At 40.6% G+C, this 25,633-nt stretch overlaps 1 protein-coding gene across 5 annotated transcripts in view; it reads left to right on the top strand.

The window, feature by feature from the left end:
• AFF4 (ALF transcription elongation factor 4) overlaps nt 1-25,633 on the top strand; it is a gene marked incomplete at its 3' end in the record, with an annotated part of 73,134 nt that overhangs the window by 7,827 nt on the left and 39,674 nt on the right. For 3 of the 5 annotated variants that reach the window (XM_084637528.1, XM_084637526.1, XM_084637530.1), the window contains exons 2-4: nt 19,836-19,929; nt 20,422-20,548; nt 24,784-25,578. In XM_084637528.1, the coding sequence (XP_084493654.1) occupies nt 20,426-20,548; nt 24,784-25,578 (918 nt within the window). In that variant the 5' untranslated portion in view covers nt 19,836-19,929; nt 20,422-20,425. The remainder of the gene's footprint in view (nt 1-19,835; nt 19,930-20,421; nt 20,549-24,783; nt 25,579-25,633) is intronic. The other 2 variants (XM_084637527.1, XM_084637529.1) reach the window with 2 other exon arrangements.

The raw sequence follows: 25,633 nt of genomic DNA, 5'->3' as shown, positions 1-25,633 counted from the left end.
GGAGGAGAATGTGTGCCTGGAATGGATTTTGGAACACAGTACCTATAGTTCTAGGCTATCATAGCTTTGTGTGTACAGTAGCTATTAATGGGACTCCAGTCCTGATCAGGAGCCTCCGAGTGATGCCACAATACACAAGATAAAATTACTGTAGGATAATGTATGGAAGCTGGGTGGTGCCATGAACTATTCCTTAGACCAGGGGTCGGCAACCTGCGGCACACAAGCTGATTTTTAGTGGCACTTTGCTGCCAGCCAGGGTCCCGGCCGCTGGCCCTGCTCATCCCGCTACTGGCCTGGATGGATAGAACGCCGGGCTGGCAGCGGGCTGAGCGGGGCTGGCAGAGGCTCAGTGCACTGCCCATATGGGGTTCTGTCTACTGCCCAGGCTGTCAGTCTGAGGTTCTGCCAGCCGGGGTCCCGGCCCCACTCAGCCCGCTGCTGGCCCTGGGTTCCGTCTATCCAGGCTGGCAGCAGGATGAGCGGGGCCAGCGGCTGGGACCCCAGACCAGCAGCGCAGGCGGTATGCTGAGCCACTCAGCCCGCTGCCGGTCCGGGGTTCCGTCAGGGGGCCCCTGTAAATGTAAAATTTATTACTGGCACACGAAACATTAAATTAATGAAGACTTGGCACACCACTTCTCAAAAGTTGCTGACCCCTGATTTAGGCTGTTGTAAACACCTTGGGGCCTGGACCATCTTTTTGGTCTGTTTACATGATACCTAGCAGAATGCAGTCTTCCTGGCCCATGAATTGGGATCTTAGGTGCTATGGTAATACAAATAATAATTGACTTAGGACTTAATAAAAGCTGATAGGAGTTTGGTGCCTAACTCTATTAGGCTCCTCTGAAAATTCTAGTCTAAATATTCACCTCTAGAAGGTAAAGGTAACATGAACATTATTTCACCTCACTTTAGCCAGCTCTCTAGTGGGATGTTATCCACTGAGAAAATCTACCACTTACCTGACTTTCCAAACACCATTTTCACTATGCTATTAAACACAAACTTTATAGTTATGGAATGGTCAGCTGTTGAATATTTATGCAGTACAAAACCAATATTTCAATAAAACTCCACAAACCTTACCAAAAATCTAATTTAACCAAAAACAAGAACTTGCCATTCACTTGTATTTCATCTCCTCATACCTGCATACTACATGAGTTTCAGAATTGTAATTCTTACTCCTGGGGGAATTCCACACCAAAAAAAGGAAAAATTCTGTGCACAATATTTCAAAATACTGCATATTTTATTTGTAAAAATAACACTGTATAATCATGCCAGTTTCAATTATTTGGTAATTTATTTCAAATTATGTCTGTAACTATACAGACAACAAAAAAAGATTCCCCCAGGAGTAGAGAGTTGAAGTAAGCCCTAGTGCAACCCAGTTCCTGTTTCTCTGCCCCTTCCTGGCCCAGACATCTGCACCCTCCCCTTCCAGAGCCCAGCTGGTCCCCTCCCTGGCCCAGACACCTGCAACCCCCCCCAACAGAGCCCAGCTATGGGGTGCACCCCCAGCCCAGACACTCGCAACTATTCCTGCCCCCGAGCCCAGGGATCTAGAGCAGCAGTTCTCAAACTTTAGCAACCCGAAGCCCCCATTTTGATTTAAAATTTTTCATGGATTCCCAAGCCCCCTGCTCAGCTTTAGGCCCTGTCCCCACTCCATCCCTTCCTCCAAGGCCTCTTCCCCGCCTCTTCCCTCCCTCGAGCGCGCCCCATCCCCACTCCTCCCTTTCCCTCCCAGCACCTCCTTCATGCCAGGGAACCGAGGGTACTCCAGGGCGTCCGCCAGCCCCTCTGATCAACTCCTCCCTTCCTCAGCTCTGCATTTTGTGCAAGTCACCTCCTTCCTTCAGGAAGTGCTGGGAACTACAGCTGCCCAGAACTCTGCAGCTCCTCCTCATCCAACAGTGTCCTGTGAGCTGGGCTCTGTAGGGTCCAGGAGCCCCTATGGCGGCCAGTAGCTCTGCAGCACGAATTCTGCAGGGGGAAAAAAGAAATTTATGCACAGAACATTAATTCTGCACAAATTTTGCATTGTGTAGTGGTGAAGAATTTCCCCAGGAGTAAATAATTCTATCTGCTGCAGTATCTAAGCATACAGTGAGTCAGGAGCAGAATGGTATGATTGGCACTCTGCTTAGGAGTGGCCCATCACTAAAATAGTTAGTGTGTGTCCGGTCAGGGCCAAAGGGGTGTGGGTGTGTTTCAACAGTGTGGATCTTTCCCACATAGTGTCAGCCTGGAGTCTTTTTCCTAGGGTAGCTTGAAGCTTAGAACATTGCCTTTCTAAAAGTTCAAACAGTATTAGGTGCCACTGGAGGTTGAGTACAGTGTTTTTCTTTGGGTTCCTGTCCATGTATATCAATATAACTTAGGCTGAGTACTTGAGGAGCTTCCAGTAAATAGCAGAGTGCCGCCCCCATTTTGCTTATTGCAGTATCCTGAAATTTCACAGGATGAGAAGGATTTCTTGGCATGTATTTTCTATAATATTTTAAAGCAGTTTTAATCAAAATCTTATTTTTGAAGCTTTGGCAGGTTCTGTCTTACAGTAAACTGATGATTGGTGAATCTTTATATGTGAGCGCAATCTGGTATATTTACCCAGTGTCAATGTTACTTTAAATAATTAAAAATTCAACTGAACTTTACTCAGATGTCAACTTCAAGTTTAGCTTGTGTTTTTTAACTTGATTGATTCCAGAAAAAGTTCTTCTTGTCTTTGTTTTTAGTGTATGTTTTCTGTAGGACACATTAAAAAGTCATTTAAGATTAACAAAATTTAATGAAACAAGCATTACACAACTCTACCCTATTAATAAATTAATAACAAATTAAGCATTTCAAGATGGGTTACGTTCGTGTTCTTGTGAGTTTATAGATCCTGAAGTTCTTAAAACTGTCAAGTTTATTTTGCCAGAGCTAAAACAAGTTAAGAGCAAATAGTCAAAAGCAGCTGTGTTCAGTGGCTTCAGTAGTTTGTCAAATGTAAGTTCATCTTTCAGCCAGACTTTAGGGGAAATTACATGACTTCAATGAAGATCTTTACAAAATACTATAACACAAAAGGCTCTGTCCACAAAAATAAGTCAGGCAAACTTTAGATTATATTGTTTGGTAAAAATTCACAACAGGACCATTAAAGGTAAAATTTGAGTGCTATATAACGGGTAATCAGACATTTTAAAATCATCTGTTTAATGAGGAGCCAGTATAATCTGTAAATTATTAGACTATGTTATTGCGATAGAATGTCCCAGGACAGCAGTTTCTAATTGTGACACAAACCAATTAGAGTCAATAGCAGACTGCAGTATGAAGCATTTTTTGGGCAAAAGTCAGGGAAGGAAAATGTGCATATCAGGGTAGTTGTTTGTGCTCAACGAAAGAGTTAGGGTGGGATACTGTTGATGTAGAGTTTTTGCGTGAAGTTAGTGGACTACTGACCGAGAAGTTGGAAGCCAGAGAATGGGTTGCTGATCTTCATAGCTGAATCATATTAGTGATCTGGAGAGATGATTGATATACATTGCAAAAGCTGTATATTTTATGGATAGCTCCGTTGCTATTCTAGGTGGGAAGACAGACTCTCAGATGCAAGGAATATATAATAGCTTTTAGAGCAGCATGAGATACAACCTCCATGTTTATTGCTGCTTAGACATAATGATTGAATTATGAAGAATATGGTTTTCATTTTACAGTCTTATCCAGGAGTGTTGTGTAAAAGATCACGATAACAGCTTACACTAAGAGATGGATTATATTCAACAATCTGAGCTATCAGCATTGGATTGTAAATGGTGAGGGAAGATACGACATCAGAAGGGATAAATTAGAATTCAGTCAGAAAACTTTTTAATATAAAGGCTTGGAAGAGGGAGTGTGTGGGAGATAAGGGAATGCCTGACCTCTCAAATGGAGGTAAAAGGGCAGGAAACCAAGAAGGGGGTGGAGGGGAGTGCTGGCTAATGCAGCACAAGTTCTCTATCTGTTACGGAACCTGTCACACCTGCTTACTGAAAAGGATTTATATAGCTAAATGAATATTTACTAACATTTCTAACAAATGTTGTGAGGTAAGTACCTGTCATTGTTTTAAATATTTGATACTGAATGGTGTTAGTGTCTCTATGGCTGCTGCAGTTCTATTGCTGTTTCGTAGCAATCTGCTGTCAAAACTTGTGACCAAGTGATGTTTAGCATTAATGATTATGCTAGAAAGTTTTAACCTTTAATTCTTTCTAATGGCACGTTGGGAACGCCTTCATGTATGAGGACTACAGCTCTCCTGCTATGCTACAGCCTGCTCTGCAACCTCATCCTCCCACTCCGGGCTGACAGATAGCTGCAGCTCCTGTTGCTTGTTCAGCTATATGCATCCAGTGTGTAGCCTACTGGCTGGCTTGCAGCCACTCACGGTTCTTCCATCTACCAGATCCTCTCTGCTTCTGCTTCTAATTCTGCGTCCCCACCCACCTACTAGCCTAGCTACGTCTCCTGCTTCAACAATTCTCCTCTTCCCCATTTCAACCTAGAATTTGCCATGGTCCCATTCTCCTCCTTACCAGGCGTTTCCCAGCTGCCACTCCCTCCCCTCCCGCATTCTTAAATTTAAAAGGGAAAGTTTGAGTAACTGACTTTGACTTCATTTATCAAAAAAAATCTCAAGTCTCCAGTCTTTCTTATAAAACTGACAACAAATAAAAGGTCGAGGCTTTGTTGAATTTTGTTGTGGTTAGAGCAAGGGGTACTAGGAATCAGAATCCAAGGATCATATTGTCTGTTCTTCCACTGGGTAAGTCACTTAACCTCTTAATGTTCCTGTAAAACTACAGCTGTACTTTTCTATATTAAAGTATAATCTGGCAGGCAAATTCTAGACTTAAAAAGGTTACTTAACCCCAGTCAAGTCTCAAATATTAAAGAAATTCAGCTTATTGGAAATAGCATAACATATTAGATTTATTGGCTCTGTTGTGTGAAGAGCCCAAGGAGAACTTGTGCGATTGCTCTCTGAATATTTAAACTCTGCTATGCATGAGCACTGTTACAGGTTTTGTGATGTTACACATTTTATGCATTTAACAAGACCTTGTCTGCACTAAGAATGTTAGGAGATGTAATTCACTATACTTTGCAACTCAGTTTTCAGGAACAGTGAAAGAAATTGGACATTTTTATCGCCATAATCTAATCAGTTATGAGTAGGGTTAAATCATAGTGGTAAAAATGCTCAAATTCTTTATATGATACTGTCATTGCCATTGCTCATACCTTTCCATCCACAGACCTTCTGTGCAGCACTATGCTGTTTTTGCAGAAGGCACACTGACTTGTCAACCAGAGGGCAGCCTGGGTGTTACGGGACGGCAAAAAATATTTGGAAGGGATGCTGTCTATGCTGCTCCCTTTTCTTGGCATGTGGGAGATCAGGGAAAGGAGTTAGACCTGCTGTTCTGAGAGTGAAACTAGAAAGGGGTAGGAGCCCTGGGTCTCTCCAGTCCAAGGAGTTCTGGGATGGGCTTTGGAAAAAGCCACTCAAAGAGCCTGGAAAGTGGCCTAAGTAGACAACAAGGTGCCTGAGTAAAGTACCCTGAGGAGAGGATGTCATTTGGCAAGACAGCTAGACATAGTTTCCACCTCAGGGATTTGGCTAAGGGACTGGTAAAGCAAAGGGAGTGGATTTGCAGAAGGAGAAGCAGGGAGAGTTTAAGGTTGGACCTGACACCTGTTTTGTTGTCTGAGGATGAAGGCCTTCAAAAAGGGAGAGCAGTATTGCTTAGGGGCCCTACCACAGAGAGGAGAAAAAGAACTAGAGGGTGTTGTTTTGTCTAGACCAGTGCTTCTCAAGCTATCTGATGTGGGGGACCAGCAATTTTTTTTTCCAATGTGCACGCAGACCGGCAGCCGATGGCTCGCGGACCGGCACCGGTCTGTGGACCACCACTTTGAGTAGCACTGGTCTAGACAGCATACTTGGTCTTTATTCTCAGGAAGGGGTTGAGTTTTGTAATTTAGCTACACAGGAAAACCAACTTGCCATTGAGGGAAACAGAAGCAATGGTTTCATTCTCAGTGGATAGGTAAAGCCACGTCTACGTAGTCCAAAAGTCAAAGTCAAAGTTCACACGAGCCAGTGGCTCATTGTATTGTTGCGATTAAGGCATGTCAATTTCATAGCCAACAGACACAAGGGAATGACATGGCCAGCATCACATCCAGCTGCCTTTGACAACCCTAATCTGATGAATCAAGGCTAATCCTTATGTGAGTAAAAGATACGAGTCCCCCACTGTAATTCATAATAAATAACTGGAGAATGATGATAATAGCTGTGTCAGTTATGTGTCACCCACTCCAAAAGTTCTGGCACTTCTAAGAGGCAGCAATATTCTTCTCTCCTGAGTTGCTACTGCTGTTTTGTCCAGATGATGCCTGTGAACTGAGTTGAGGAAATTGTGCAAATTGAGATCTTTGCATACCACTTGGCTGCTGGGGTGACCAGGAGGGAACTTCTTGACCAAACAACAATCTTGCAGTTGAACACCAAACAGGTTTGGTTTGACTACTGCAAACTTGACACAGCCACTTGTTAGGTTCCAAAGTTTGGCAAAAGGAGGCTGGGCAAATGGCAGAGAAAGAAACCTAGATGTAAACTGTTGATGCTTTGTTAGTTTGTTTTCCCATGCATAAAGAGGAGCAATTAGAGCCTGCTGACTGTCAATTCTGCATGTAAAACCTAAAAAATAAAATAAAAGCCAGCCCAAATAACAGTTGACGTGCCTCAGTAGAACCAGTTTTCAAGTTTTCTACCAACTTATTACTGAAAACAGCCTTAAATATATTTGTTAGCATTTCAGTTTTTAAATTAAATGCTCTGTTGTAGTGAACGCTGATCAGCATTATAGTTAGCCTCAGCATTGAGCTGAAGATTGCACTCGCACAGGGGAGCGGGAAATCTTCAGATAATTGGCCCTACCACACTCACTTCTCTGGTGTCAAGATAGAGGGTGTATCAGGAAGGAGGACGGGCTGCAGTGGTGTTGTACTTTGGCAACCCTAGCTAAAGGAACAGACGCTTGAGTATTTTTGCAGCAAGGCATAGATTAGAGCAGCTATGAGGCTGCTCCCCAATTCCTGCATCTGGTTCAGCTCCCAGTGTAAATTGGGAGTGTAATGGCAACTGTGGCATACAGCCACCTTTATGTTCTCATCTAGCTCCTCTAGGCATGTTTTGTGGTAAGTGCCATTTTGGCTGGATCAAAGGATTGACTGGTATCTCCGTAAGAAAGTGTACATTTGATTGTCTTCTCACAACAGACTGTAAAGAATTGTCCTTTGGATCACTTCAGGGTGAGAAGAAATACTTTTTTATATGGCTGGCTCTGGGAAAATAGAAATTCTAGTTGAGTCTGGAATTCAGCACAATGAGAACCCCCAGGCATGCATCAGTCAGGGACTGAGCATTCTCAATTCCACTATTGAGGGTGTGAAGCAATTAAGGTAATTTGGTGATGAGCACTGTTCTAAAAGTCTGGGTAGAGAATAACGAGTGTATCATTATAATTGAGAACCTTTTCCAGCAAATGGCAATATGACTTTTTTTTTTAAACTGGGTTGATTGAGTCTGCCAATAAACCTAATTTCCTTTTCTTTGTTTACAGTGGAGAGCCCCTTATGTCATTCTGACTATATTAATTTAGCATGGAAGTTCAAATAATGCCTCATGCTGACCTACATAAGGCACCAGAGACTAAACTATATTTATGGTCTTTCAGTGGATTGCTATTTATAGGTTAAGCGAGGGATTGCTTGTGAAGCATCAAAAAAAAAAAGTTACCACTTGATATAAAGTTATATATGTGGGCTGGTCAAACATTCTGACATTAACTTGGCCACTGTTATGCAAATTACATTGGACAGATTATTTCTTTGAAACTTCACTTCATCACTCTAGATAGTGAATTGCATTTAGCAGAGTTTGTCTTTATTTAAAGATTGCTAGTAATGGAAAAACCTGCATTTCTTTTTTGGTGCAGGCATCTTCTGCTTCTTTTGCTGGTCTGTGAAAATCTTTGTTCTTCCTTTGGGTGTGATGGTCCTTAATACCACTTCTTAAACAAGAGAACTATGTACTTTGGCAGTCATTTAGACAGCATTTACCATTTAAAGTAGCATTTTTTTATACAGCTGACATCCAGGAAAGAAACTTGTTTGTCATTCAGTAGTTTATTTAGCAAATATTTGGTTTGTCCATTTTGGGGGCATAAAACTTGAGAACATGACCTCCTTATGGTAAGTCTGGTAAATTCTTTAAATGATCGATCTCCTGGATGGAGGGAAAAAGTGAAACTAAAAGGCCAGAAGCATATAAGCATGTTGTGGTGTTATGTATTGTAGCAACTCAGGTACCTTGCTGAGCATATAGGAATATTTCTGTTGAAGTAGTAAACTTCTGTGAAAGCAGAGGTGATGGGGGATAGTAGGTATAGGAAATGCAGTGCCTTGAGAAATATTGCAAATGCTTAAAATTGAATTTTGTACTCAGAAAAGCTTTATAGTGAAGTTTACTTCACATTTTTATAACAAAGTTGATTAAAAATTGTATTCTGTTTAGTATAAAATGACTATGCTCAGCTGTTCATCCTTTAAAGCATATTCTGTATTCTATTTTTATAGCATGCATATCCTTAATCGATTAAACACTTTGTTTCTAATAGCTTTATAAAAGATGAGCAACAGGATATCCTAAATAACTTGATTGCTTTTTCCTAACTCTTTCAGATTGCTTTCCTCTCTAGAGTGAGAGGAATGAGTACTTTGTAGAATCCACTCTGATTGCAATTGTGCTCCTACACACTAATCTTGTCATGACAACAGCAACTTGAAACTGACTAGGTAGCATGAATAGTCAATTTCATGTGTAAGCTGTGTCTGAACTAGAAATGAAGCTATTTTTGAAATAGCCAGCATCATTTTTGACACTCTGTCAAATATTGTCCCTCATCAATCATAATTAAGTGCAGTTTGCCAGTTGATGTACACAGAGCCAGCCAAGACCTGTGAAACACCACTGCAGAAAGCATATCATGCTAGAGGGACATTCATTCTGTTTCAGGTCCTGAACATATTTTGGCCCTGGCAGTATTAGTGGCCAAACAATATTGAAGCAAATTTGAGGGTGTGTCCTGAGGGTGCTGTATCTACTTTTGGGTCCACGTGATTCATTTCCTCCTGCAGAGGAGCACAGGTTTGAATGAGACCATATCTCTTGAGAGAAGAGAGAGAGATGTTCACTAACTATCCTTACAGCTTCACCACCTTTAAAAAAACTTGAGACAATGAATGCTGTGAAGAGCGAAGTGAGCTACATAGTGTTCAGTTCACTTTTTATCAAAACTGAACATGTTTTTTTAGCACAATATCCAATAGGATGCTTGACAGTGAAATACAAATTGAAATTCAAGATAGACACATAATGGAATGTCATGAGAAATTGTGAGGAGAGGCAGTATCTCCATAATCAGAGGGAAGTGGAAGTTAAATTCAGATGTGTTTGACAGACTTGCTCTGTTCTGGGATTTGCTATTTTGTGTTTACTGTTTAATGTAGCACTGTCCTTGTAAGTGAGGTCCAGAGAACTGGTAAGAGCAGAGGCAAGAGAGTGAACCTGTTTGAAGTAAACCTTGTTTTTTCCTTTACACCTCACCTGAAAGAATGTGGGGTTATATTCCTGGAAATGATTTGACTAGACTCAAAGCTGATGTATACTATTTCAGGTCTTGTGTTACAAAAATATAAGGAGGTTCAAAAGTCAAAACAACTTACTGTGGAGTTTATGAAAAGTCAACTCCTTTCCTAACTCCAGTGCCACAGGATTCATAGCAGTAAGTGTGATGCTTCCAGCTGAAGTTATATAGTGTAAAGAAGTCAAAGCCATATTAGTCATATTAATATTTGGTGCATAAACAAGCTTCTTATAATTAAACTTAAATGTTGTCTTGGCTCCAGCATTTGAAGCAAAAGTTAAGGACATGTATGAACAGGATTTTGGAGACTTAATATTGCTTGACTTAAACAGCAAAACTTTGTTGGGAAACCATGTTATAACATGGCTTGATCTTGCCTCTGGGCAACACCTAGCTACATCTAAGAATTTGACTTGAGAGTTTGTCTTCCCATTGTACTTAATTATAGCAACCACTAGTGACCTAGAATTGAAAAGATGTGAGGAATTTGATCCTTTGGTTATAAAAGCCAATTGGCTTTAGGTCTGATGAATTAAAATCCATGTAAGAAACTAAGATCAGGTTGTTTCAAGTATCTGTTCACTTAAAAAAATCTAATTAGAGTTAAGGTTTGTGCTTCACATTAGTGTTTTTTTTCTTCCCAGGTTCTTTTGGACTGTAGGAATTAGAACCCTAAACTCAATTGTTAGAGAACAAAGAAATACCAAATTAAAGTTCCCCCACATATCCCTGAAAAGAATGTACTGTGGTCATGTTGCATAAGTCACAAATATGCAAAAACTAGGAAATGTACAGTTAGTATGCTGCTTCATTTGCCACACAACCTTAATTCTGCCCCCTTTTTTCCATTTGGATCAGCAGCAAGTACTACCTGGGTCAGTGGAGCTATACTCAGCACATGAGGATCTATTTGACTTTATGAATAGGAGTCCTGATCTGGAGCTGTAGTAGGCATAGCAAAAATGGCAGTTATAGTAAAGGATGTGAAGTACTGTGATGTTAATTTCTTTCTGACATCCCTGCAGGGGGAGAGTCAAGGTCGTGTGGTTGTTCCTGAAAGCCATTCTTCTCCCTCCATCCCCCTGGTGGATTTATGTGGATGACAGAGGGCGAGAGCTGATAGCTTAATGGCTCAAAGGAGCACAGCTTCCAAGTGCCTTCCTCCTGCCAACCGACTACCTTGGACAGCAGTCCAAAGAGAGGAACTGGTAGCTGTGCCCCTTAACTCTTTCTTAGTTCCTTCATGGCATCTCTTAAGCTTGAATGGACAAAGGGTAAAGGAGGAACTGTCAGTTGAGGGACTGCGAATGTCTCTGCTGCTCCTCTTGCAGGAAGTGCAAAGCTAGGAACCCTATTCTCGGGAGCCATGCAACTGTTTTCTCTGCCTGCCCCACAAACATACCAAGGGACAGGGAGCAGACAGAAGAGCAAAGCTCATAGCTGTGGGATTGTTTCATTTGGAGGAGGCAGTGAGAGGAATGAGAACCAGTGCCAGCTGCTCTCAGGAATATGGCTACCAGTTGCTCTCAGGGCTACTAGCTCAGTTGAGGAGTCTCAGCCTGCAGAGCCAAGAATGAACTGCTGTATATAACTGTTTAATTTTTAGAGCTTGTTCTTGGTACTGAGCACCAGGTATCAAGCTGATGCCTCAGTGAGATTTATTTGTGGAGCCACTGCTGCCTCCTCTCTCCCCTAACACCTGCACAAGGTGATAATTTTCTGATTTTAAGAATTTTGGTGGGTGACATGTATATTGGGAACCCCTGGAGCAAACTACATCAAATTTGCACCATAAATTCTATATGGACATACCACTGTATTAAACATTTTTATGTGCATTTTTGGGTGAAGATTGACAAGTTGCCTTTAAACAGAAACCATGTTGCAGCCTTAACTCTGGTGCTGCTGGAGTTGCCCCATAATTTGACTCTTCTCCCCCCCCCATCAGATTTTTAATGGTTTTTAATTTCCTACAGTTAGGTCAAAGTGTAATCCTTGCTTAGAACATCATTAGTCTTCAACATGTTAGAATATATATTTCAAGTCTGAATTACTGGCTTAATAAAAGTAGTAGTATATTTGTGGCCTCCTTTTTTCTAAATAATCCAAGAACCCTTTACAAATGGGTTGTATGATAAATTATGTACAAAGATCACTTCATCCACCACTGAGATGCAGTGGTTTCTGGGGTAAAAATGGTAGCTGTTTAATAGTGCACAGTAATACTATACAATGGTTAAGGGAAGGAAGTGAAGCATACCACATCCAGTTGAAACTACAGAGCAGGATGTAATAACCCAAACTAATTTGGCTAGGGCACAAGAATGAATACCCTGCTCCTGCAACCTTTACTTGGCCAAAAGTGCTCAGGACCACTCTGTCTCCTCTAGGAGTGAGCGTCTCCAGCATTACAGTATATCCTTTTACCATTCTGGAATATTGGTTCAGAGTTAACTTGGAGGGAAAAGCACCACACAGTGAATCACCACTTCTTTGTTCCTTGGAAGCTTCTCATTCAAATATTGACCAGGCCCAACCCTGCTTATCTTGAGTGCTGACAAGATCACAGCATGTTGTAATTATCAACATTTTGATCAATGTGTTTGCCTCCAACTCTTTATTTATTAGATGCCAATCTCATGGTGGAATGTACAGTTTTAGTTCCTTTCACATGAGGGATAATGTAGAACAAATATTAGATGCCTTCATATTCAGGGTTTTGCTGCTGAAGTAGCCTGTGTTTTGCTTCGCTAATATATTTTTCCCCAAAGATATTTATGGAAGGGGAGATCCCTCCTTGTTAGAGGTGGAGGTTAAGTAAAAAGAGGAGTGTTTCTTCTCCCTCATCAAAGTGAATTTATGGGCTCAGGTCCTCTTATGACCAAGTGTGAGTATGGTCTCTCTGCATGTGTGTAATCATGAATTTACTGCGATCCTTGAGTTATAACTTAAGAACTTATTTGGTATAGTAAATTCTTTCCTTGTAGAGCAAATAAAGCTCATAGTTGGAGGTATCCCAATTCAAATAAGATTTCCCCCCCCTACTTGGAATACAGCTTCTATATTTATCAGCTTAAAGAAAACTGCAGCCCTTTCGTTAAGAAATACGAGGAAAGGAATGTGGAAATAAAAGGGGTATTTTGTTCTTTGCAAAGTTAGCAACATTGACTTTTCCTGCAGCTTTAACCATATGTAACAATATTTTCAGAGTTCTCTGTAATTTATCTCTGGTTCTTAGTTACTTGGTCTTGCTGCAGTTTTAGTTACCAGTTTTAATAACCTTTTACTTATTTGTGAAGGTCATAATATTTTTAACCAAGTGTCGGATCTTCATAGGATAACTTTGCTCCTATAAGTATTTTAATGGGTATTTAAAAAAACACACAGGCACAAAAAACAAACCCTCAATCTGTAAAAATGGGTGGGTTCAGAGGAGCCCAAATCTTCCTTTTCTGTCTGTGACTTCCTGTCAGTACTTGTCTGTGTACTTTAGATAAAGTTTTCTAGGTGTACACACTACATTGTGCAAAGCTGCTTTGCGTACAATACACCTTCCCTTTCACAATGAAAGGGAGTGTTTTACTTACTGGTTTTTTTTCCTGGCTGAGAAAATAGAAATACAGTAGTTTCAAACTAAATTTTAACTTTAATACCTATTTAATTGAATCCATCTTGCAGTAATTTGCCAAGATTTTGTTTTACCTATGCATACCTTGCATTTCCAGTGCAATGAAGTCATATGCAGAGAGGTCACTTTAGTCACCTTTTAAAATCTTTTTTACTCACTCATGGAATCCATCACTGTAGTAGGTAGGAGCCAGATACAAAAAACCAGATTGCTTTAGACTGGTCTGTTAAACCATACTTTTCTTCTTTGTGTCAGATGGAGTTATTTCTATTTCACTCTCCTGCGTCTATGAAATAATGTTGGCTTGTTCTTCAGCATAATTACTGAGGAAAGGCTCTTGATGCAAACCAGCTTTTTCACATTCTTTGAAAATGTCAAGAGTTGGGCTCAGTCTTTGATCTCTGAAGGAGATCTACAGTTGAGCACCATCCACTAAATTTGCTTCACCTAGGGCACCATCACCTTTCCATCAAACACTGTTGCTTGGTGGGTTGTGGAAGGAGAGACGGTTTCACGGGGTATGTCTACACTGCAATTAAAAATATGCGACTGGCCCATGCCAGCTGACTCTGGCTAAGGGGCTATTTAATTGCAGTGTAGACCTGGGCTCTAGGATCCTGCATGGTGGGAGGGTCTCAGAGCTTGGGCTTCAGCCCAAGCCCAAACGTCTACATCACAATTAAACAGCCCCTTAGCCCAAGTCAGGTAGCATAGGCCAGCCATGGTCTAATTGCAGTGTAGACATACTCTATGATAGCAAATTAATATAGCTATTGGCTATCCGTTTTCTGTAGCATTTGTAGTACTCTTTATCCTGGCTACTCTAGAATATATCCTCTTTTATGGGTTTTGCAGATCTTTTCGGTTCTTCAGTGTGGGAGCAATTGTTTTGTAAGCTCATACATTGTAGCATTTTAGCCTATGCAAAGACCTTGGTGGCAAGTTTTGTAGTAAGTTGTTACACTTCCAGTGTTAAGCCATGGGAGCACTTGTGTGATCATTAATCTACTGGGCTGTCAATGAAATACAAAAAGTGATTCCAGTTTTTTCTGGGTTTTTTTCTTCTGTGTCCATGTAAATAATTTGTGAAAACAAAGTGGGCCTCTAAAGTGTAAACTACAGGGTTCTGGGGTGTCTTTCTACATCTTGAGTATTGAGAAAAAGGACAGAATTTTCTACTTTTCTGTTTGAAATATAGTGAAAAATGTCTAATATAGTTGATGAAATTGGGTATGTCCAACATGAAGAGCTAGACATGTGTATTCTCTAAAGACTGTTTATCGTTCATGGCTAAATGTTTCATCACAGCCAAACAAGCAGCACTGAATAAATGAATGGCTATTGCTTAATCTCTTACTTTATGAAACTAGTTTTAGAAAATAGAAACCCTTGACTGCAAATGAGTACTTTTTGGAGGATATGAGGCAAAGGTGTTGTAGACTTGCTTTGAAGACCCACTAATACCTTGTTGAAAAGTTGGAGTTGGGAGTATTTTTCTGTATGTAACGCTGTGTGTGTAGGATTATTTGGGCACCCAGTTTTGGCAGCTGTGTCTTTGTTGCTTTAATGGGTCTAAGAAGACTGAGCAATGCTGCTGTCAGTGAGGGAGCATGATGAATTTATGAAGGGATGGATTCTGAATTCATGAACTCTTCGATCTCTTTGATTGTTGAGTAGGGGGGGACATGGTGAGAAGAAAGGATGTTAAGCCTATCCCTAGACATACACCTAAAAAGAGATTTCTTTATCTTGATGTCTTTCATAAGAACAGCCATACTGGGTCAGACCAAAGGTCCATCTAGCCCAGTATCCTTCTTCCGACAGTGGCCAATACCAGGTGCCCCAGAAGGAATGGAATGAACAGAACAGGTAATCATCAAGTGATCCATCCCCTTTCACCATGTTGCCAGTAATAATTGGGAGAAAAGGGTGCCTGCTTCCTTGTCTTCACTTTATTCCTGTCAGATTTAAGATGTGTGGTTAATAAAAACAACTGTTCATTGTTTAGTGAAAGATGAAAGCCTCGAAGACTTTGCACCACTTGAGATTCAGATGGGTTACTCTGACTTGCTTTGCATAGCTGTCTTTAGTTGGCTGCCTGGAGTACCATGAGCCAGTGGAAAGAAATAACTGCCAAACCTTTTCAGAATAAGTGTGTACCCTGCTTCCTCACCATTGTCTCTAGTATATTTCTCATACAATACATTTATTATTAAGTACTGATACAAGAGGAAATGGTTCTCTTTATAACCAGGCAGCAGGGATTTAAGTAACACTCACTTCACTATTCTCATGATGATTTTATAATTCATAGAATAATAGAATATCAGGGTTGGAAGGGACCTCAGGAGATCATCTAGTCCAAGCTCCTGCTCAAAGCAGGACCAATCCCTAATTTTTGCCCCAGATCCCTAAATGGCCCCCTCAAGGATTGAACTCACAACCCTGGGTTTAGCAGGCCAATGCTCAAACCACTATCCCTCCCCCCATTCTGTCTTTATATTTTAAGTTTAATTTAGAGGAAAGTTTGAGCATACAGAAATCACAAATCTAGAAAGTCAACATATCTGTTGTTGTTTCCAGTGTTGCAGCTGTGTGGGTTCCAGGATATTAAAGAAACAAGGGGGTGAAGTAATATCTTTTATTGGACCAACTTCTGTTGGTGAGAGAGAGAAGCTTTGAGCTACACAGAGCTCTTCCTCAGGTCTATAAAAGTACAAGATCAAATAGAGAGTTTAGCATAAGTAGTTAGCACATATTCTATCTGTTTGACGTATCTAGTTGTGACACTGAGTACCTTTTATAGACCTGAGGAAGAGCTCTGTGTGGCTCGAAAGCATCGCTCACTCTCTCTCTCAGCAGAAGTTGGTCCAATAAAAGATATTACCTTACCACCTTATATCTCTTGTCAGTAGAACATACGGAGTTATCACAGTTATTTCTACTTTTAAGTATAGGGGAAAACTCTGGAACCTCAGATACCACTGTCATAACTTAATGATGATCACTGTAACCACAGCTTTGTGAAATAAGTCCATCTTCTTGTGACAGTTGCATTGCCTCAGTTGATTTGGCTTTTCGTAGGGTATGTCTTCACTACAGCATTACTCTGGACTGTTTAACAGGTATTGCCCTAATTCCCCTTCCCATCCCCACACATAAACCTCTTACCTGAGTTTAGTGATACTTTCAACCTGTGCTAGCTAGCTTATGAGGGGTTGTGGGTTAGAACCTGGGGGCTTTCGCTTGGGCTGGTAACCTGTTCACTGTGCAGTAAGGACTGGGGCTAAAGCACTTGTGTGATGATAGTCCTGCAGTGAATGTCCACAGTTCCCCTTGTATCCCCAGAAGGGACCACATTCTCCCACAATTCATTGGGCAGCTTAGCATACTGGATTGCACAGAACCATGGGATATGCTCCCAGAAGTCCTAACGAGACACAGGGGGAGTACTGTACCAGTAAAAACATAATAACTTGGGTAGGGCTTTGCAGTATAACTGCTCAGACCCAGACTAGCCTAACCTGTGTGCTCAGACCCTGGCTTAACAATCACCTGGAGTAACTGCAGTGAAGCCATACCCATCTCACGCTAAGGAGGACTGGGAAAATGAGAGATAAGATGTTCAGTGAGAGGGTGGGGTGGCAATAAGGATGATCTGGGTGTTGGAAATGTGCGGTCCAACTCCTTTTTCTTTAAAAAAACAACCAAACAAAAAAACAGCTGGTAATAGGTTTCAGCTTAAAACAGTTTCTTTTTAACATAAAACCCAAACCCAACAACTGGACATAGCTGGATTCAGTATTTAGTCAGTGGTTTTTTTGGGTTTCATGTGATGTCTATTAATGTGCTTTGTTAGTGTAATTTCTCTTCTCCCTCTCCCCCCCCGCGCCCCCCCCCCGCCTCCGGAGAATCACTTTTGGTTGTTAAAAACTTAATGAACCATCTGTGTAGGATGCCTTTCATCAAAATTAAACATTCATAGTTTAACTGGTTTAAAAAAAATTCACTGAGAATTATAATGTAGCTGTAAAAGCCTTAACCTAAAGGAGTTTGCAAAACCAGTTAATTAGTAGCAGTACTGATTTTAATAGACATACCTTTGTCATTTGCTTTTTAAAGTACCTTTGCTGTTTACTATTTTTGTTTGAGCATAGACCTGCATCTGGTTTCTCTCAGGTGACCATCTTATAGCTGTATAGTACCTGCCCATTTCTTCAGCCAGGGAGCTGTCTGGGATAACTTACATAGTTATGAAAATCCACCAAACCAACAACCCCTTAAATTAATCTGTTAACATAATTACCGTATGCAAACTTATAATGATTTTAATGGCTGTTAGTCACTGGAAGCTCTGAAGATTTAATCTGATCCCTTTTAAATTCTTGGCTTCAGTGAAACAAATACAATCCAAATGACCACCTGTGAAGAATTTTTTCTTTTACTATAATGTTTAAGATGGGGATTAGTGGAAGGGAGACATTCAGGTAGCTTGTCTAATATTTCTAATTACCTCTTCTCCATAGGTCTAGTAGTGTGAGCTGAGAGAGCCAGTTTAACTCCAGTGTTTCCCCTGACTGAACTCAGTTCCCAAACCAAGGTTTCCATCTTTACTGTCTTTTATGTGAAGTTGTTGCACACATTGCAGTCCCTCAGTGCAGTAAGAAGAGTATTTCCATTAGTTTGGATAGTCCTGATTATTAATGTAAGGTTGGAAGGTGCTCCAGGTCTTCATTTGTAAAAGTTATTGCTGATCAAAATTTGTTTCTCATTATTACATTGTGAACATTACACCATATTTTTAAATAGCTGCAAATGTTAAGTCTCTTTAAATGTTAATTAAACTTTATATGCTTCTAAACTCTAGTAATTGTATGTCTTCTAGATATGCCTAGATTACCCATATAGATAAAGTATTCTAGGAGGAGGAACAAAAAGTAAAGCTGAAAGGCTTAATCAAAATTTACATTTTATAGTCAACAGTCACAGAAGTTAAATGCAGCTGTTCTAGGTGACTTTTAACTGAACAGTCTGTATAATTAAGTCTGAGATTCATATTGTGTCTATAATATCTTTTTGTTTCAATACTTTTTATAGGAAGACAGGATACTAGCCCAAAGAAGGATCTTATCTCTCAGTTCTGTATCCATGGTCAAGTTGAAATGAATTTTCCAGGTTCCGTGTATCATATGTGTTTTGTGGTTTTTTAAATTAAAGAATCCTTATCTTTCCTTTATCACAAAAACTTAAATTAGTAACCATTTTAAGAAAATTTGTTTATTTTTTGCCATTCAGTCTGTTTGGACAATCAAAGTGAACTAGTCAGGTTCACTTTCCAGGTGCCAGTTTTTATAGGGCTCAGACTTGAAGAACAGATGAATGACTTTCAATCACTTTAGCTTATCAGGGCTTTTTATTCATGTTAACATTCCTGAAGATGCAGAATAGTACATTCAAAGGTTTTCTAGCTGACAATTTTGTAGACTGGTGTTAAGCTAACACAATTAAGAAACATCATTTTTGCCCATCAAGACATGGCCTGAACGGAACACTCTTATTCTGTTTACGTTGTAGACACTGCTGGAAAATACTTAAGTAAAACCAAAACCTGTCTGTTAGTTTTCTTTTTAAATTGAATATTTCCACTAATATTGCTTAAAACTATATTTTGGCCGTAATCTACTTTTCAGCATCTCTTAAAGTTCATTATACTAACTTAGAGTATGAGACAATCAGAATGAAGCTAAATACAGACAAGAAAAATTACAGTGAAAGTAAGCTGAAGTAACTATTTAAAAGGCTGAGTAATAGAAATTGAAGAAGACTACTCATTTATTTAGAATAGAGTAACTGTTTTATCATGTAGATTTCAAATAGAATACTTCAGCAAACATTTTGAAAATAATTGAGCAGTTGTCTAAACAGTCAAATAATGGTCTCTTGAATTAATGTAACCTTTTATTTTGTTTCATCTTATTTAGACTGTAGCATCTTTCAGGGACACTAATTTCTTCTTTGTGTAAACACCTTGCACATGTGGTGCTGCATAAACAACTGAATGTTGATTTACACTTATGACGGTGCAGAAGAATAGTACACACAAACACCACTACTAGTACCATCCTATTCATAATCTTGTTTCCCTAATTACTTTGTCTTGATGCTTTCTCAAGTTCAGAGAGACACTTTTTAGACATCCTTTTTTAAAATTTGGCCTTATTGCTTATAATTAAAGCAGTGTGTCAGTTGAAGCAGACATCTCCTAAGTCAGATTTCAGTAAACTTTTCTTTAAAAAAGAGAAATCTTCCAGTTTCTTAACCCATACTGATCAGTAGTTCCTGACTGTACGACAGGACAGTGGATGAGAGGCTGCAATATTGCTGTAATTGAGGTGTTTGCTGAAATATGTATTTAGAGCAGAAATGTCGTTTTTTAGGGAACCTAGAAACAAGAGCAAAGCTGAGGTCTAACTACGATAGAGGATGGACACCAAAGAAGCTGTGTTGGGGACAAAAACAAAGCAAAATAAGGTAGAGCAAAAGTAGAGGCCAAGCATTGGACATGGGAAGGGATGGAGTGTGGGTGGGGGTTGTATACTGAATGGGGGAACAGTCAGGGGATATAAAGAGGAAAAAGTGGTGGAAGCTTTTAACAGTGAATGGCAAATGGATACTTCTTTTTTTAAACCAGACTATTCTAACTTTAATTATGCAGGTGAAATGGTTTGGAGGAGTAGGGATTCGTTCACCTATGAATTCTGTGTGAATTTTTCCATTTTTGATCGTTGCCTAAGCTCTACCAGTTTTACAGATATAAGCTAATTGCTGACTGCAGGTTATAGCAAATACAGATGCCAGCTGTTTTTAATTAAACTTCTTTTCAATTTTGGATATCTCCTACTGTCATAAGGGGATTCTTCAATTGAACCATTCTGTTGGCAAACTGCATTCAATGGAACTAGCTCTGTTCACTTTCATCCTTCATTTCCATTCTGTGATCAGAAATTATGTTTTTGTTCATAGCAACATGAACCGTGAAGACCGGAATGTGCTGCGTATGAAAGAAAGGGAAAGGCGAAATCAAGAAATTCAACAGGGCGAAGAAGTCTTTCCACCTAACTCTCCTCTCTTTGCTGAACCATATAAAGTTGTGAGTTTATGCTATTATAAAAAATGCAGTTCTTTGTGGCAAAAGCCATATTTTCAATTATTTGGTTTCTAGTCTTTTTTACGTGAATTTTTCTAGTGCCCAGTTCTTGTGACAGTGATAAGAAGCAGAGCTTGAAAGTGACGATGGATGGTTACTAGGTAGCAGGACTAATAGATGCTCAAAATATCACTCAAGAATAAAGACACTGCTTTAATTGAAAGGATGTGCTGAAAGGAATAATGAAACTTCAGCTAACTTTTCAGTTTTCTTCTGAATTTGTTCCAGCCACCCAAAACATTTCAAGTGTTGGTCAGATCTGTTATGGTGGCTAGCTTTTTTTTTAAGCATACTAACATTCATCTACAGTACACTAGCTACAGGTAAACCCAGGAATAGGATGTTTGACTAGCAGGTTGGTTTTAAATGCAAAACTGCTTAATAGCCTGGGGTTCTTACAGTTTAATATAGCCAGGTTCCTTAAAATTCATTGACTATTGTGAGCCTAATTCAGGGTTTGGTGTAACCAGGTTTCTTTTCTTTACGAACTTTTTAAAGTCCCTACCCATGACTTTAAACCCCCACTAGATTCTCTCCTAAGGATCTATTTAGGCCACACTCAATACCTATAGACTAACACTATTTATGTGCTGGAGGCAGAAACTAATATTGGGAGGGTAAGATGATGACATCCATGATTTTAATTCTTTATTATTCAAGAACCTTTTTTAAAAAAAAAAAAAAAAAAAAGTCAATTTACTCTCCTCTGGTAGAGTGAGGAAATGAGACTTGGGGCTTGTCTGTATTAGAAAGTTTTGCTGCTTTAATTTCACTGTTATAGTTGAAGTGGTTAAGCCTCCTAGTACGGACATAGTTATGCTGGCAGATAAGTGCTTATTCCACTTTGGTAAGCAGAATTGGTATAACTGCACATGTTAGGGGTTGGACAAGAAGAACTGTATCAGTAAAAACAAAAATCACACCCTTAACTGACATAGTTCTACCAGTATAACTTTTTTAGGGCAGACCGCCCTGTAAACATCATTTAAGGGCTATTACAGAAATAGCCTCAGTCTGAAAGATTAGTTATGGCATTGCTTTTTTTGAACCCCTGCTATCTAGTCTACTGATGGTATTTGAGGTTCTTAATATCATACTCCTGAGGGCATTCTGTGCCAAAAAATTAAATTCTGCGCACAATATTTTAAAATTTTGCAGATTTTATTTGTCAATAAATAAAGGCAGAGGCTCCAGCATGGCAGTGGGGAGCATCACTCTGGGAGATCACGCTGCAGCCTTCCCACCCGGGAACACAGACTCAGCAGTGAGGCTGCACCTGACCCAGACAAGCAGAAGGCCTGGGCCTGCCCCAGAAAATCCCTGGGGCCCTACCCCTCTGCATAAGGTGCACCAGGTGTGGGGCAGGCTGGCTCAATCAGACAGGATCCAATTGTGGAGGGGCTCTGTCGGGGAGATCCAGGTGTGGGGTGAGAGGATTCTGTGTGGGACAATCTGGGTGCAGGCAACTCAGTGAAGGGCCTAGGTGTGGGGGGATCTGGATGCACAGAGGCTTGTTTGGGGGCAGAGGGGCGGTTTCCAGGTACAGGGGCAATGGAACTCTGCAGGAACTTCCAGGTGAAAGTGTTTGGGGCTCAGTGGAGCAATCTGGGTGTGGGTGTCTCAGCAGGGGGGTCAGGATGCTGGGGGAGTGGGGATTGGTGGGGTAGGGGTTTGGGTGCAGCTAATTGAGGGTCAGTGGCATGTTGATCTGGATGTGGGGACTCAGTATGGTGGTGGGGGTTTAAGTGCAGGGTGTTCAGTGGGGGTGGTCTGGGTGCAGGGGTGGGGGTTGGAGGCAGGGGGTGAGGTTCAATGTGGTGGGGTTTGCGTATGAAAGGATAGGGGGGTTCTGGGGTGAGGCTTGGGGGGGGGTGTCCGGATATGGGAGGTCCGGATGCATGGGGTTAGGTGGATGGGGGAGCAGCTCCCCATACAGTGACCCCTTCCCTTGCAGCTGAGGAGTGATGGGGGCAGGAAGCAGGGGAGAATGCTGAGCTTCCTGCAGCTGGGGGTCACAGCCCCAGCCACAGCCACTCCTTGCAGCGGAAGAGAGTGTCCCGTCCTCTTCTGTCTCCAGCCCAGCCAATCAGCTGAGGGTAGGAGCCACTGGCTGCAGTGATTTACCTCTCCACTGCCTGCTCCGGGTGCCTGAAATGAGGTACCTGTGCAGTTAGGGAGTGGTGCACGACTGCTCTTGCAGCTTCCCTTTGCTTCCCTGTCAGAAAGTCATTTTTCTGCAGGTAAGCAAAGAAATCTGCAGGGGACATGAATTCTGCACACATGCAGTGACGCAGAATTCCCGCAGGAGTAATATCACTGGTACAATTGTTCATCGTCAACCTAAAGCTATACTGTATAGAACTCATGTCTTTGATAAACACAGCCCAACTTTGGCCCAGATTCTAGAGAGAATTCTATTGGAAAGATACTTAAATAAAATGTCCACTGCTGTGTTCATAAATGAATACTGCAAAATTGTGCTAGAGCATGAATGGAATTGACTAGAAACAGACTACAAACAAAAGTGATGTAAGTGGTTCATTTTCCTTGTCCAAGCTGAGAAGTGCATAAGTAAGAACTGCATAAGTAATTACTAGATTCTTTTCTTAAAAGTGCCAGTGCCATTTTTGTGTGGCCAGTAATACTTCCCCACAACTCTCTTCTAGAAGAGTTTTGTGATCCTAGCTCAGGGCTTTGAACAAAAGATGCTTTTTGAACAGAAGAACCTACCTAGTTCATATGACTAAAGGAAAAATTGTTTATTACCATACAATTATAGCAGAATTTAAAAGGAACTGTGGCATTAAGGCTCTTTAAACCTTTCCATTACATTTTTCTTTCTAACTGTTGGCTTCTTACTTCCTTAAACTACTTTGGACCATTTCCCCACAAACTATCAAAATAAGCATGCATGGGCCTCTACAGGATGGCCTAGTTGATTTCTCTCTCCCCCGCCCCCCCTTTTCCTGCTGTGCCAGTAAGGCTGTCTGTTAATTTCTAGTCAATCCTCTGCTGAAAGAATGGTGGCTATGATGTGAGATTTAAAGCCAGGGACTATATGGAAAGTTCTTGGCTAAGTGAGGGATTTGAAGGACTGTTTGGAAGGGGGCATTGAATATAGAAAATGGCATATAGTAGCCCATCTTGTCTGTCTGGCAGTTGAACAGTCGTTATTTAAAACAGCTGAACTGGCCTAATGGATAAGGTTGGTTTTGTTTGTGCCAACCTCTAATTGTTCCCAACGCATTAGGCTCTCTGGCCAGTCAGTTGTCTGGTCTACTTTTGATAGATAGATCTTGGTTTGGGTGGAAGATTCTGCCATTACAATATTTACATTTTTTTCCCCCTGCACTCAGTCCATGATATTTCATAAACTAATCTGTAAACTAGCTACCATTTTTTGGTAATAGGAAGCTGCATTTAATGTTAAACTTGATCAGGCTTTATGGATATGCTATTAGTTATATTAGCCCACTGAAGGCTGCTCCTTAGTGGTGCACAGCCAACTGGTCTTTTACTATGTGGGTTTTTCAGCCTTTAAGAATAAAATATGTATAGTTTGAAGACACCTGGGGGAGAGTAAAGATAAAATAATTTTAAGAGGATGAGTGAAATCTTAAAAATAAGATTACTAGCTTTAGAAATCAGAAGGGAATAATAACTACATAGTTCTTTGTATATTAGGAGAATAACTTAGTACTTCTACAGAAATTTTCATTGGGATTCTCAGTCACCAATAGGAGCTGAGTGCCTAACTCTGTTTGACAACACTGAAAAATCTCAGCCTCTTTCTGCTCTGAACTGGTATGCAGAGTTCATTTATTACTACTTATGTATTAAATTTAATAAATTATTTATTTAAATTTAAAGGGATTAAAATATTGAACAGAGGGCGAAACTGGGACGCTAAACAAAATAGTCTTGGATGCTAACTAAGTTCTTAATTCTGAAGTTTGGGTTTGCATCCGATGAAGTGAGCTGTAGCTCACTAAAGCTTATGCTCAAATAAATTGGTTAGTCTCTAAGGTGCCACAGGTACTCCTTTTCTTTTTACTCTAGTTTTGTGTCAAGTCAGCTTACTTAAGCCAAGTTGTATATATCTTAGATTTAGGAATCTCATTTTAAAAATACTTCTTAAATATATTTTTAATCTTCTATTTCTGTTATACTTTGCACAGACCAGCAAAGAAGATCAACTGTCTAACCGTATTCAGAGCATGCTTGGAAATTATGATGAAATGAAGGATCTTATAGGAGACAGATCTCTACAAAAGCTTGTTGGTATTCCCAAACCAACAGTACCATCAACGCCTGATGAAAAATCAAACCAAAGTTTCTTTGGTGAACAGAGACACAGTACCAGCTCTCATCAGAGCAGCAAATGGACTCCTGTAGGACCAGCACCTAGCACTTCTTCCCAATCGCAGAAACGGTCCTCAGGTTTACAAACGGGACATAGCAGTCAGCGGAGTGGTGGCAATAACACTAGCGGCAGTGGCCAGAGGCATGACCGTGACTCATATGGTGGTAGTAGCAGCAGCCGCAAAAAAAGCCAGCACGGATCAGAACACTCCAAATCCCGTTCTTCCAGCCCTGGAAAACCACCTGCTGTTTCTTCATTGAGCTCCAGCCATTCCAGGTCTCATGGAAGTGATCATCATAGCAAGGAACATCAGCGTTCAAAATCTCCACGGGATCCTGATGCCAACTGGGACTCACCTTCCCGTGTACCTTCATTTTCAAGTGGACAGCACTCTAACCAGTCTTTTCCTCCTTCACTAATGTCCAAGTCCAATTCAATGTTGCAGAAGCCCACTGCCTATGTAAGGCCCATGGATGGACAGGAGTCTATGGAACCAAAGTTGTCCTCTGAACACTACAGTAGTCAGACTCATAGCAACAGCATGAGTGAGCTGAAGTCTAGCAGCAAAGCACATCTAACCAAGCTTAAAATACCTTCTCAACCACTAGATGTAAGTTGGTACTGAGTTTGGGGTTTTATTTTTTTTCAGCATTCATGGCTGGGAT

The sequence above is a fragment of the Lepidochelys olivacea genome (genome assembly GCF_965140295.1).
Source record: "Lepidochelys olivacea isolate rLepOli2 genome assembly, chromosome: 8".
In the NCBI taxonomy this organism is placed as follows: domain Eukaryota; kingdom Metazoa; phylum Chordata; order Testudines; family Cheloniidae; genus Lepidochelys; species Lepidochelys olivacea.
The sequence above is the reverse complement of the archived record's forward strand: the minus strand, read 5'-3'. Positions and strand labels throughout refer to the sequence as shown.